We start from the raw sequence: 13,518 nt of genomic DNA, 5'->3' as shown, positions 1-13,518 counted from the left end.
CAAGTTTCTGAGAAATCTAATGTGAAAGTTATACGGGTTCTTGTGCAAAATGGAATCTTTGTTAGTTTTAGAACAAGGATAGGCAAGGGTCAAGCTGTATGGAACAAGTTTGCCTAATTTAAATCAAGCTCAAAGAAGTATAAATGGCCCTGCACCATACCTGACAAAAATGAATTGAAAGGATTCAGTTACATATTGATTTTGCCCGAACTTGGGGCTTAAAAATCTTGGTCTTAGAGTGATCATTTCGGTTGGAGGCCAATCAATCAAATAAAGTGCTTGGATTACTCTACAAGTTCGCTTAAAAGAGTTTTACGAGTTGAGATGGAAAATTTTGAGTAATTGAGGCCTGAACATGTCGGTTGGGAGGAGATGAAGGAGAGAAGAAAGAGCAGAGACGACAGGAGCCGTGCCCCAGCACGGCGCCTCTGCCCACCGGCCAGCGCGACGCGCCAGGCCACGTCCGCGCCACGCACGCCTACAAGTCGCCGAGGTAGCCTCCATGCCCGGTGAAAATTTTGCATAACTACGCTCCCACCGTCATCCGATTTACCCTGCCGCCCGACTACCCTCTGCTCCGACTTGGCTTGGTCTGGCACCTCCAATCTGACTTGGTCTGGATTGAGTGCGCCTATGACTGCTGCCATGCTGGGATGGAGTGTGAGGAACTGAGTGTATCGGGTTTTGCCGATCAAGTTGCTCGTACTCGCGTTCCGTTAGCTGAGCCAATTGCATAGTGTATTTGGTTTGAGGCATTGCCCAGGTAATCAGGTTGATGGATGCGATATTGGCGAAAGGAGTATGATGTTGACACGATTGAAGTGCTTCAAACGTGAGATCTAAGTTCATGATTGGTAGATCAGCTGCAAGGCGGCGGCGACGCTTTGCTCTTGCAGTGTTTCTTGCTCACCGTCAATCTCTTTGAGCTTCAGTTTCTTCTCCAGCTACATTGGCGTGAGCTCATTCTGCGGGACGTCATCTGGGTGACGTTCATGCCACGGATTTCTTTCTAGTTGCTCTTCCTCCTCGCCTTCCTGTGCAGAAACAAGGGCGAAGAGTTCCTGCTCCGGAGAATAGCATCCCGAACTTGACGTAATGACCTCTACGGAGCTGTCTTCTTCGTAGATAGGCGACACAGGGGTTCCCTCCTGGTACGGGAGGGTATCAAGGGAAGCGACAAAGCGTGACTCATCATCCTTGGACAGAGTAGGAGGCTTCATGTTGGGCCAGTAGGCGAATCTGCCTTGTGAAGTTGATGTAATCGTTCGGCCCTGTTGTGGACCTGATAATGGTATTTTCTCGTCCGGATCCGAGTAGTAGTCAAGGTCCTCGGTCAAATCCAAATTGAATTGTGATCTAGACAGGGTAGCTTGGTAGACAGCACCCGAGTTTTGGAATCCGAATGGGAATCGACTTGGGTTGTAGTCCGATTCGCACGATAGCTTAAGCGCCAACTTGTGGGAACCAGTCCGACTAGTGGGAGAAGTCGAGTTGTACTCGGACTCGTCTCCCCAGCCTCTGACTGGTTAGAAATTGAAAATTCGCCAAATTTCTCGACGAGATCCTCCAGAGCTTGGCGCTAAAGGTTAATGGCGTGTTGCTTCTTCTTCGAGGCCGGCGCAATGTGTTGGTGGAAGTTTCGAGCACCGTCTGCGATGCCAACCCACGAGTCGAAGATGAACGACGTCGCGCCGGCTTTGAATGCGACAATTGATTTGATGATGACTTGGGCCATCGAGTTCGCCAATAGATTCTCAACGAGATCCCCTACCTAGCGCTCCAGCTGTTGGTGTTTAGACCCGTCAACCTACCGAGGGGGGTGCCCAAGGTGGTGTTTAGTGCGTGAGGCTCACCGAGATTAGGAACTTGAAGGTGAACTCGAACACACGATTTAGACAGGTTCAAGCAACTAGGTTGCGTAATACCGTATGTCCTGTCTGTTGCTTGAACTTGTTTGGAGGGGGTCCCTGCCTTACCTTATATTGCCGGGTAGGGTTACAGGTCTGTTGTTTACAAGAATACTAGTCGGATTCGACTAGTGAGTCCTACTCTAATTGCTACGAGTAGTTTCCTAATCCTCGATTAGTTCTTGTCCTCTACATAGACCACGTCGTCCTGCACCGTACTCTCCATGTCTTACACGTCTCGGTGTACAACCATATATCTAGGACTGTCCAAATCTTCTGGTGGACCTATAAATGTATGGACGACATACACCCTCTGCCAATGGGCTCACCCGACACTGACACAGAACCCTCCCACATGCACGAGGTCTGATCCACATAGATCTCAGGTGCCAGCGCTCCATCGAGGCATCGAATCCACGAGAAGAATACAACCTGTCTCACGTCCCACCTACCCTTCCCTCTCCCCCTTGCCAAAACCAAAAGAGATCAGCACTTGGTTGTAGTTTGACTAAGAGTAAAATCCACGACCGATCCTTAAACTTGTAGCGATGTGTCATCCCGGTCCCCAAAATCGCAAGATGCATAATCAGCTACCCAAACTTGATAATTGTACTGTACGAGTCCCCTGATTTGAGTTAAATTGCATATGTGACATGCCGACTATGATACGACTTGAATCCGGCATATAGGGCCCACGTGTCATCTCTATCTCTCTTTCTTTTTTCCCCCCACGGACCAAACAACAACAGCTGCATTTTCTTCTTCTTCCCCGAGCTGCACACCAGCGCCCATGATTTTAGCATGCCATCTGCCTCTCTTTGTTCCTTCTCCACTGAAGCAACCAATAGCAACTCTCCTTTCTATTAGTTCTTCTCCATGAACTAAGAAGCAAACCATCAGCTCCCTTCCTCTGCGCTCGAGCAAAGCGTCACAATCTGTGCAGCTCACCTCCACGCAAGCAAGAACCACCCACCAGCAGAACCCAAACCCCAAGCCCAGAGTTAGTATTGCTGTCACCATGCGGGTGTCCGCGCCTTCAAGGCATCTCCTTCGAGTCGTCGCACCACTGAACACGCCACTGGCCGGAGTCTCCGCCATGGCTGCGCTGCTACACGTCGTTCTGGGCTACGGTCGAACCATCATAAATGATACAACATCGATGCTGATTGCCGAGCTCTAATCCTTCAGTTCCTCATCCACAACCTACTCGACGATATGCTGGTGTGGTAGGTGGCGCTTGTGGAATAGAGGTGCGCAGCAGAGAGCAAGGAGAGGACCTCCACAAATCGTGCATTTGTAGGGCCGCAAGGAGCTCGCTACACCTTTCGCCCCCGAGGCCTCAACGGCCAACGCCCCTACCACCCAGAGCTCACACATATGCCCCTTTCAGAAGCTCGCCCAACCGCCAGGAGCTCATGTCGCCAACCCGCCACCCTAATCCCGGAGGTCCTGCCGCCTGAATCCGGAGCTCGTGGTGTGCAGCTGCGACAGGAGGATTGTGGACTACGAGGCGAGTAGCTGTGGCGCGAGGCATGAGCTGGAGCAAGAAGCAAGGAGCGGCGCTTGTGGGATCTTGAGGTCCGCGCTCCACTAGGTGCTCTCCTTCCCTCTGCCGATGGCCACCATGGCTATCCTCCGCTTCAAGGAGCAGAGCGTGACGGCGTGAGGAGGTGGGAAAGGGGATGGGGGAGAGGGAAGGATTGAGTGGAGAGATGGGGTTGACGTGTGGGCCCACCTACAAGTTCCATATGATGCACAGTCAGCATGCCACATAGCTGGCTTAACTTAAATTAAAAAGATTTGGGACCTATATGATTCGATTAGCAAGTTTGGGGAGCTAATTATGCATTTTGCAAGTTCGGGGACCGGGACAACACACCGATACAAGTTTGAGGACCAATCACGGAGTTTACTCTTTGATTAATCTCAAAAGTCGTCTCCAATAATTGACCATAGAATAATCGTTGAATTAGCGATGAATCCTCCTCGCCCCCACACTACTGTACGTACACCTCACGTAAACTTCACTGCTCGATCGATCTCCTTTTATTACGAGTACTTCTTTTCATAACGGGGGAAAGTAAAGATCCGTCGTCCCATCCTGTCACGTCAGGGGCACAGCGCACGCACGAAAGCGAAGCGAAGCGAAGCCAAGAGGATCGGTGCTCGTGCGGGACGGGACCGGACGGGCGCCCTCCCCCTCGCTGCTCGGAAGCTGCTCGATTCGGCCAGCGATAAAACCGTTCGGGGGGCTCCATCGCAACATTCTTCGCCTCCTCCTTTCCTCCCCCCAAAGGCGCGGCGCGAATTCCACTTCCGGGTTCCGGCGCCTCCCCACCACGCGGCGTCGCCGCCTTTTTCCCGTGCGCTGCCCGACTCGTTTCCTTCCTCCGCCGCTTTTGTTACGCCGCGGCCTCGCCTGCTCGGGCGCGTTCCCTCCACGTTCCTCCTGGGCTCCTGGCTGCCCGCCTGCTCGGCGCGTGCCGCGTGGGGTTCGTTCGTCCTGCTTCCTCCGATCGGGTAAGCGTCGGGGACGGCTCTCTCTCTCTCTCGCTCTCGCTCCGGGTAGCAAATTGGGACTTGGGGAGGGGCGAACTCTTGTTTGGATTTGGGCACCGGTTGCGTTGCGTCGGGATGTGTCGCGTGGCGTTGCGTGGGTTTTGAATTCCTGTTCCGCGTCATGCTTTCCTCAGATTCACGTATCTCGCGCCCGTCCTGCCTTGTCTTGCCGCTCGCACTTTTCTTGCCCTTCGCTATTCTCATGATGGTTCTTGCACGCCTCCGTTTTTTCGTTCGCGTAGCCGGCACGGTTCGTCGCCCTTTTGATCCGATCCTCCTCTAGTCCTCTGTTCCTTGGCTCCTGACTTTTGACCAATGGAAGCATTTCGTTTGTTTTCCTAATTGTTAGTTCCCGGTGGCTTCGAATACGAATTCTTCCACGTTTCTTTGCTGTTTATGTGGCGTACTGATTTCGGGTTCCTGCTTTCGAATTGAATTTCAGGAGGCGGAGCCGCTCCGTGGAATCTGACTGGATCGTCGAGCGGGGACGAAGGCTCGGGGCTCTTCAAGGAGGGGGAGCGGCAAATGTGGCGCCAGTTTAATGACCTGTGGGATGTGCTAGGATCCGGATTTCTCTCGTCCAGGTTCCTCTGATCCAGCTGTCTCGGCACCTCAACCTTGTCCCTGTGCGTGCGCACGCGCGCGTCTCGGGAACTCGGGAAGTCGGGATCGTCTGGTTGGTGGCATCGGGATTTGAGAGGGGGAGATGGACGACGAGGATTACTCGTGGGTGCGGCGCACGCGGTTCTCCCACTCCGTCGTCCGCTCCAACTCCGGCAGGGAGCAGTTCGGCGCCTTCGTCGAGCAGTTCAACCGCGGCGCCGCGCTCAAGCAGAAGGGCTCCGCCTCGGGGTTCAAGCTCCATGGCCTCAACATGGAGCCAGGGACGAGGTTCTCCACCTCCGCCCTTCCGAGGACGAGCTCGCTGGGCATCCAGCCGAAGCCCAAGGACTTGTCTTCGGACGCCAAGCCGACGCAGCACGAGAAGTCAGTCGGTGATCGCCCGCCGCCGGACGTCAAGCCGACGCAGCACGAAAAGGCAGTCGGTGATCGCCCGCCGCAGCAAGCACCGGCGACGCAGGACGATGCCAAGGCTGCAAATGGGAAGAAAGGAAGCAGCAACCTGAGCGTGGCCGTCCCTCGCGAGCCCACGGATGATGAGAGCCCTGGAGCCCTCGAGTTCTCCTTCCACCCCGACGAGCAGAGCCTGAAGCTGCAGAGAGCGTGCTCAAGCCCTGCTCCGTTTCCGAGGAAGGAAACGCCGGGCAATGACGCCCTGACGCGCAGCTCGTCGCTTAGTGTCCTCTGCGATGGGCCGATGGTGAAGCAGAGAGCGAGGTCGCCTCTCCCATCTCGCCACATCCCTGAAGTGTTTCAGGAGGCAAAATCAGCCAGCAAGAGGTTCTCCACTCCGCCACCGCCCCGGAGATCCGCGTCATCGCTAGACCTGATTGGGAATCAACCTGCGCCGGTGAGGGCACCGGGCAAGCTGAAGCATAGGAAGGAGGGCCATGCCAACGGAAGGGCGAAGGTTGCTGCACTGGAGGTGCTCGAGAAATGGTCCGTCGATCGCTCCCAGCTGCTCATTGGGCACAGGTTTGCGTCCGGGGCTCACAGCCGGTTATTTCACGGAATCTACGAGGAGCAGCCTGTTGCCGTCAAGTTCATCAGACAGCCTGATGATGAGGAAGATGCAGAGCTGGCTGCTCAGCTTGAGAAGCAGTTCAACACCGAAGTTTCCACTTTGTCACGCCTCCATCATCCTAATGTCATTAAGGTAATTCTTAACTTCCCATTGTTTAGGATTTCTTTTATGGTTATGATGCTGGCCTAATTCTGCAGTGGCTGTACTTCTACAATATCATGGAATAGTCGCACAATTCTATTATTGCGTGCTTTATGTTTTGTAGTTATTTTACTTTGTGACAATTTGTGTTTAGATGCACTCATGATTATATGGCCAACTATCAACATTTGAATTATTCATGTATATGTGGTTTCCTTATTGCTGACAACTGCTACAGTATGCAGAATTGCATATGCAGACGAACCCTTAAACCTGCAATTAACCTTCAGATTATGTGTTTATTTCCTTGCATTTAATTGGCATAACCCTCTTCCAGCTGATCTGGACACTTGAGAATCCCTGAAGATCAGTACTAGTGTAGGGTAGTATTTAGTAGCTGCACTTTTAAGGTTGCCTTCCATAGTTCCATGCGGTCCTACTAACATGCCTAACATACGGGCACATGGTAGTCCTGCTGTCCAACTGAGTGGTGGCGATTGTTTCATTGTTTGACTTGCAAGCACACTAAAATTCAGGAAATGAAAGCCCATCCTTTATCATGATAGTTACAAATTGTGATCTTGCTTCTATGAGTCTCATTCTCAATCAATCCACATTTTGTTTATGTAGCTGGTTGGAGCATGCAGCAGTCCACCGGTATTCTGCGTCATCACTGAATTCCTTTCTGGAGGTTCTTTGAGAGCGTTTTTGCACAAGCAAGATCACAAAGCTCTTCCTCTAGACAAGATTATCTCAATTAGCTTGGATATCGCACACGGCATGGCATACATTCACTCGCAGGGAGTTGTCCATCGTGATGTGAAACCAGAGAACATCATATTCGACGAAGAATTTTGTGCAAAGATTGTTGATTTTGGAATAGCTTGTGAAGAAGAGTACTGCGATCCTCTAGCAAATGACACCGGGACATTCAGATGGATGGCTCCAGAGATGATGAAGCACAAAGCATATGGTCGAAAAGTTGATGTCTACAGCTTTGGCCTCATCTTATGGGAAATGTTTTCAGGTTCAATACCTTATGAAGAGCTGAATCCATTTCAAGCAGCTTTTGCTGTTTTTGACAAGGTAATAACCTGATCCTCATTTCCTTCCCTGCGTGATGATATTTATTCATTGGCTTGTTCAAATATTAAGAGATTGGGTTGCACAAGAAAAATATTAAGAGATTGGGTTGCACAAGAAACAATATGTTTAGACATTTTGAGTAGCTGCACTGTATGGTGAAGTTTCAGAAGTACATACACAGTACAACCTCATGACCCTGCACTCCTGCAGTAGTGTTGCTTTTGGGGAAATAAAATTATGAACATAATAGTTTTCCAATTTTCAGAATGTGAGGCCGGCTATTCCTGCTAGCTGTCCAGCGCCAGTACGACTTCTAATTGAGCAATGTTGGGCCTCGCATCCGGAGAAGAGGCCTGACTTCTGCCAAATAGTTCAGATACTGGAGAAGTTTAAGACAGTTCTTGACAGAGATGGTACACTCGATAATATGCCAAGCTCGATCTGCCAGGAGACTCATGATCACAAGAACTGGCTTGCTCATTGGGTTCAAAAGCTCAAGCATAGCCAACCTGATCTCTCTGGGCCTCCTCCGCCAAAACTGTTGTAACTATTCAGCACCTTCTCCCTTCCGAACTCGCTAATCTGATAGGCCACAGAATGTAACTGCAGTTCTTTTTTATGTTGGGTAGATACAGAAAAGAAATCGTTTGTTTGCATTTTACGGCTTTATAGCATGATTAGCGCTTGCTTTGCTTCACCATGGCAGTGTTCTTGATCATCAATACACAAAATGTACATAAGCAGCTTCCAGAAAAATGCTTGTTCAAGGAGCTTAAAATGTTTGGCATCGTTACATCAAGAGCTCATTCTGACATCTTGGAACACACATTTATTTATTTATTATATCCCTTTCCTACCTTGCAACATTTCTTGTTTAAATTTATCCATATTTGCTATTGGCTATAGCAGTCTTATCACCTTCAGGACAGTTTTCCGAGCAATGCGTACCGGCTAGAAATGGGCCTCTCATAGGTGGGTTTTATTGCTTTTACTGAATTGTGCAAAACAAAAGTACAAACTATGCGTGCTTGTTTGGACATACAGGTCTGTCATCTGTGCTGTAGCCTACTGTTTAAGTCCCCTTGTCCATCTCTTACAAAATCCGAAATTGTGCTTCCTGTCATCTTGTTCAGTAGAAGCGACTGTTTATTCAAAGCTTCAGATTTTTTTTTTTTTGCGGGCATTCAGATCTCTTTTTTTAAGGTAATCAACGCTTCATATCTTTGGCGCTCCAGTTGGCTATATTTATCAGTGCAAGTGAAGCTCGATTTTATTCCCTTGCAATAAGATTAATTCCTCAGCAACAAATTCAGAACTTGCGGTTTCCCTACAGTACGTGATGGTATCGAATGATACTAGTCTATCAACACCGGTTTTCTGAAATCTAAAGTTCTGAATCCTGACAAAAACCTAAAATCCGGGGTACACTCTACTTACAAATATGCAGCTCAGCAGTAATCCTCGTTGGACGCACGCCATGCTGTCATCACACGACCTCCACCGCCGTCCGGCCAAAGTCGAAGGTCAGCATGGAGGCCCTGAACTTGGTCTGCTTCTCGGGCGAGCCGACCACCACCGGGGGAGCCACCGGCGGCGCCGCCGCCGCCGCCGCCACGGCCGCGGTGCGCTCGGGCGTGCCGAGCCACTTGGCCTGCATGTACTTGTGCTTCCTCCAGGGCCCCATGTGCATGTTGTTCTCCTTCATGCACTGCTTGGCGGCGGCGCACATGGCCTTGACCACGGCGCGCAGCCGGTCGGCCCGGCCGACGAACACCTCCGGCAGCGCGGCCACCAGCGCCCGGTACTCGGCGCCGGCGCGCGCCACCTCGAACTCGGCGCGGAAGCTGAGCTCCACCACCACGCGCACCGCCTTGCCGCTCCGCGTCTGCACCACCACGTCCACGTAGCTGTGCTCGCCTGCACACGTCAGATTTTTCAGCCGGTCAGAAGGCACGTCAAACGTCATGAGGCATGTAGGAAGTTTTGGGATGTTTCTGTGCAAGTGTGGTGTATAATTCCTTTGGTCCGGGAGGGGTTGATGTGGACGCGGCAAGTGGGAGCCGTGACCGGTGAACTGAGAGGGAAAGAGACGCGTTCCTGGCATCTGCCTGGCCGTTTGGTTAGTAGGGAAGCGTTTCTCTTTCTCATCGAAGAAGGATGACTAGGTCCATGTGAACCATGTTAGTTTACAGAGTAGGCCGTGTTCGATATGATATCTATCTACTGCAGGTAGGCGCTACTGGCAGAACGCTTCTATAATCCATCTCTCTCAAGAAAAATCCATACGCGTGATATGACCGGGAGGAGCTAAACAACAAAATCAGTCGAGCCCACTTGCAGCATGTACGTGAAAAATGTTTGGTGGCATAGGATCTTCTCTTCGCTAAAACACCCCTAATTTGGATATTCCCCTCTCTTTCCTTCTGGTGATCGCCGTGGGTTTCAGCAAAGAAATCGGTGACGAGGCACGGTAGAAACTGAATGTGAATTAATTGTACGCGCGACGTAGCCGCAGATGATCAATTACCTGAAGGGATGTCCGGCGAGCGCGTCCACTTGGACGTGCAGAGCGCGCTGTTGTACCCGGCGTCGCGCAGCCGCTCGGCGACGCGCCGGAGCATGCAGCGCCGGCAGTCCCCGCCGGCCGCGGGCCGCCCCGTGCAGGAGCACGCCGTGCCCGCCGCGGCGGCGGCGCGCATGCTCTTGATGGCCGCCTCCGTGTCCGCCCGGATCCTGCTCTCGGCCGGGCTGGTCTTGGACAGGGCCTCCTGTATCATCCACATCCACGCATATTTGCATCGCTCAGCACCAGAAGATATTACCAGGCTAGCTAGGCCAACGCAAAACAACAAAGACACAAAAGATCAATCCAAATATCGTGGATTATTCTTTCTGTGGTCGTGGCGGCGGTGCTGCCTGCCAACGAGCTGCAAATCAGTTCATCTTCTCGATTCGTCTTCTAACCAGGGAAGAACACTTGCTCGATCGATCTTGATCAGCATGCGAAACAGCAGATTGCCAAATCAAATGGAGGGAGGGCTTACATGCAGCTGGGAATGTTGGGTCCGCCAGAAGGCCTTGCTCTCGGCGGTGTCGCCGCCGCTGGAGCCCTCGTCGTCGTCGTCGTTCTCCGGCCACCGCTCCCTCTCGAAATCCTCGAAGAAGCCCAGCACCATGTTCGACAGGCTCATCTCGCTGTCCATCGCCTCCTCCATCACCATGGCGTGCTGTTTGTGCTGCGATTTGGTTTCTTTCGTTGTGGCTGCCCAACTGACACAGGCTCTCCTTTGCTTTTTGTGCGCAACGGTGCTCTCCTCCGACTTGGTCGACCCGGAGAGGATCATGAGCTCATATATTGCTGGGGAGCGTTGGGGACGTGGCGAACGGGCACTGGTTGGCTGCTGGGCACGGTGGAGCGGAGCCCACAGGCTGGGGATGAGGCGATTGGGCACGGGCAGGTGGCTGGACCACGGGAACAGCACGGATCCACGTCAGGCACCTAGCCGGATTCTATGCGCACGACACGGAACCGTACTGTATTGAAGCTCGAGACTTGCAGTAAGAGCCATTTTTATACCAGAATGTCATAAGTGTTTTTCTTTACAAATGTAAGTAACCCTAACAATGTCATTTAGGGAAAAAGGGTTATGGACCATTTCATAACTAAGGATCGAGGGTTTATTACTCTAATATGGGTGATTGAGACCGTAGTCCGAATTTGTAGCGGAAGCCAAGCCTCACGGTTTCTCCTTCTAACTTGGCTTGGTTGTATGTTTCCATAAAAAAAAACCTTCAACTGTATAAACAAGTATATCATAATATTGTCCACCGAAGAGAAAAATATTTCAAGTGACAAATTTGAATAGTCGAACGCTTATCCTTAACAATGACAACCTACTCTCATTCATGCTATGTTGCGATCACCTTCTTAATAAACAACGCCCTCGTTATATAGCAAAGGTGGAGCTGTGTTCAAACCCTAAGATGGGGTCAAAGAGGATCACCGGCAATAATAAGCTGATAAGTGAAGCGGTGTTTGTGTATGCATAGAGAGAATGGAGACATGGAGTAATGACATGAAGAGCAAAAAGCACGACAGCGTGGAAGGACGACGGAGCTACGTACGTGGACGCGTTGCGCCGACGGTGAAGACTGAAGAGAACTTGCGGTGAGTGGCTAAGGTGTCACGCTCTTGCAGTGAGAAGAGGGTCGCCGGCGTCACACACAACAGGGGGAGAATGGTGGCGCCGCCTCGAACAGGAGGTAGACGAGAGAGAAATAGTGTTTGAGGTTTTAGTTGTTCATTCCCCTTCTCCCTTTGCTGTCGGCACAAGTACCATAGGCTGGGTTGCCTAGAGTCAGCACGCAGGCCCAACGCTATTCTATTACACGACCTTAGGCTCATAGTGATGCAGCCCATGACACAGGGCCCCACTGTCAGCAAGTTGAGGAGGTGGTTGGCAGCGTATGGCTTAACGGTACATGATCCCTCAGGAGTCAGGAGGCCCGGGACTGTTCTGGCCCTGTGGGCAAGAGAAGGGCGCACAACATATGCATGCAGAATCCCGGCGGCAGCCGATCCAGGAGCCAGCCAACCACCTCCCCCGGCCCGGCCTCGTTCGCTGTGTCTTGGGACTCCAATAATTCCACTTCGGATCCCCGCACCACGGTGTTTGGGAGGAGGGGTTAAACTTTAGTCCTGTCACATCGGATATTCGAATATTAATTAGCAGGACTAAACATAAGCTAATTACAAAACTAATTGCAGAACTCCTAGGCTAAATCGCGAGACGAATCTATTAAACCCTAATTAATCCATCATTATTGAATGGTTATTGTAGCACCACATTATCAAATCATGGACTAATTAGGCTTAATAGATTCGTCTCGTAATTTAGTCTACGGTTGTGTAATTAGTTTTGTAATTAGTCTAGGTTTAATACTTGTCCAAATATTCGATGTGACGGGGGCTAAAATTTAGCTCCTCCTCCTAAACAACCCCCGACGCGCTGCAGTCACCCGTGCGATGATGCTGCCAACGACGACGACGCCGCGCCGCCGCAGGAGGGGCCGGCCTCGTTCCCTGTGCCCGGGGACTCCAATAATTCCACGACGGGTCCCCGCCTCCGCGCTGTCCTCAGTCACCAACTCGGTCGGGCCGACGCGCTGTGGTCACCCGTGCGGTGATGCTGCCAACGACGACGCCGCCGCGCCGCCGCAGGAGAGGCCGGAAGTTTCCGCGCGGCGGCACGGTCAGCGCACCTCCTCGGCTGCGCTCACCCGCGTGGCGTGGATATGCGTCGCGCCCCGGCCCGCATATCCGCGCGGGCGCCTCCGCGGCCACAGGAGCGTACAGGACGATACGAACATCCGGCCATCCGCATCGTATCGCGGCAATGCTGACGCCGACGCATCGACGCACAACGCTACTGTTCATGTGCTCTCCTAGCACAGGACGCTTGCATGTGAAGCTAACACCGTCGTCACCTGACTACCCGAGATTAGGCTTCTGAGTTTGCAGATGAACACGTGAAATTCGCTCCATGCTGATATCGTCACGCCATCGAATAATTCGAGTCTGCAGGAAGATATGCGAACGGGTTGGATTTGCATTATTGGGTAGCTAGTAGAAAGATATGTGTGCATAATAATCGAAATTAATTTTGCAACTGTGCAGCCGTGCAGGTCGATTTCGCTCACTGCCTGACGTGGGCAGCCATAATACATTTCTTCATCCGCCAGGTCACCCAGTTGCTATATTGCTTATCGCAATCGCTCTCGTGAAAAACGTATCCACATGCGCCCAGCGATCCAAGATCTCCCATCCTTAGCAATCACGAGTACACTGCAGACATCATCGCTGCGTGCGTGTCGTGTTCTCAGTTGTAAAGCGAGTCATCGGCCATCACTAACCTTCATTATTGGTACTAGCTATAGTACGCATATGTGGCTACCGGCTTACCTGACGAACGATTTAGATCGATCCTTCCTGACAGACGCATCTCAATTCTCATGCCCGAAGAATCTGACGACCACGGCAAATGTACATCAACCGCTGATGTTCGTGTGATGCGCATTGTTGCGCACAGTTCCACGAAGGAGATATTTGGATTGATCTGACATCTGTGTCTGCAGAGAATGGAGAGAAGGCCCGTGGTTTCTCTCTCTTTCGGTATGCTA

General features: G+C 51.7%; 2 protein-coding genes across 3 annotated transcripts; one reads left to right on the top strand and one right to left on the bottom strand.

The window, feature by feature from the left end:
• Positions 1–4,026: 4,026 nt before the first annotated feature.
• On the top strand, positions 4,027–8,131 carry LOC117857309 (uncharacterized). Its single transcript, XM_034739906.2, has 4 exons — positions 4,027–4,427; positions 4,909–6,243; positions 6,883–7,338; positions 7,604–8,131. The coding sequence occupies exons 2-4, from the start codon at positions 5,173–5,175 to the stop codon at positions 7,883–7,885; spliced, it is 1,809 nt and encodes a 602-aa protein (XP_034595797.1). The 5' UTR covers positions 4,027–4,427; positions 4,909–5,172; the 3' UTR covers positions 7,886–8,131.
• LOC117857310 (uncharacterized) lies at positions 7,445–10,762 on the bottom strand. 2 transcript variants are annotated; one of them, XM_072293705.1, is made up of 4 exons: positions 10,383–10,762; positions 9,866–10,106; positions 8,776–9,255; positions 7,445–7,920 (listed from the first exon to the last, which is right to left on the bottom strand). In XM_072293705.1, exons 1-3 carry the CDS (start codon positions 10,680–10,682, stop codon positions 8,825–8,827), a joined length of 972 nt encoding a protein of 323 aa, XP_072149806.1. In that variant the 5' UTR covers positions 10,683–10,762; the 3' UTR covers positions 7,445–7,920; positions 8,776–8,824. The 2 variants fall into 2 exon arrangements, with proteins under 2 accessions (XP_072149806.1, XP_034595799.1); XM_034739908.2 differs by lacking the exon at positions 7,445–7,920 and having other exon boundaries at positions 8,583–9,255; positions 10,383–10,755.
• Positions 10,763–13,518: the final 2,756 nt, after the last annotated feature.

The sequence above is a fragment of the Setaria viridis genome, chromosome 5, assembly GCF_005286985.2.
Source record: "Setaria viridis chromosome 5, Setaria_viridis_v4.0, whole genome shotgun sequence".
NCBI classification, from domain to species: domain Eukaryota; kingdom Viridiplantae; phylum Streptophyta; class Magnoliopsida; order Poales; family Poaceae; genus Setaria; species Setaria viridis.
Note: the sequence above shows the minus strand (reverse complement) of the source record. Positions and strands in the feature narration are given on the sequence as shown.

Excerpts from the sequence above, each read along its gene's own strand:
- LOC117857309 (XM_034739906.2), top strand. The coding sequence starts at position 5,173 with ATGGACGACGAGGATTACTCGTGGGTGCGGCGCACGCGGTTCTCCCAC. Across the intron at positions 6,244-6,882 it reads ATCATCCTAATGTCATTAAG|CTGGTTGGAGCATGCAGCAG; the intron begins GTAATTCTTAAC and ends TTGTTTATGTAG. Across the intron at positions 7,339-7,603 it reads CTTTTGCTGTTTTTGACAAG|AATGTGAGGCCGGCTATTCC; the intron begins GTAATAACCTGA and ends TCCAATTTTCAG.
- LOC117857310 (XM_072293705.1), bottom strand. The coding sequence starts at position 10,682 with ATGATCCTCTCCGGGTCGACCAAGTCGGAGGAGAGCACCGTTGCGCAC. Across the intron at positions 10,107-10,382 it reads CCCAACATTCCCAGCTGCAT|GAGGCCCTGTCCAAGACCAG; the intron begins GTAAGCCCTCCC and ends TGGATGATACAG. Across the intron at positions 9,256-9,865 it reads CTCGCCGGACATCCCTTCAG|GCGAGCACAGCTACGTGGAC; the intron begins GTAATTGATCAT and ends TGACGTGTGCAG.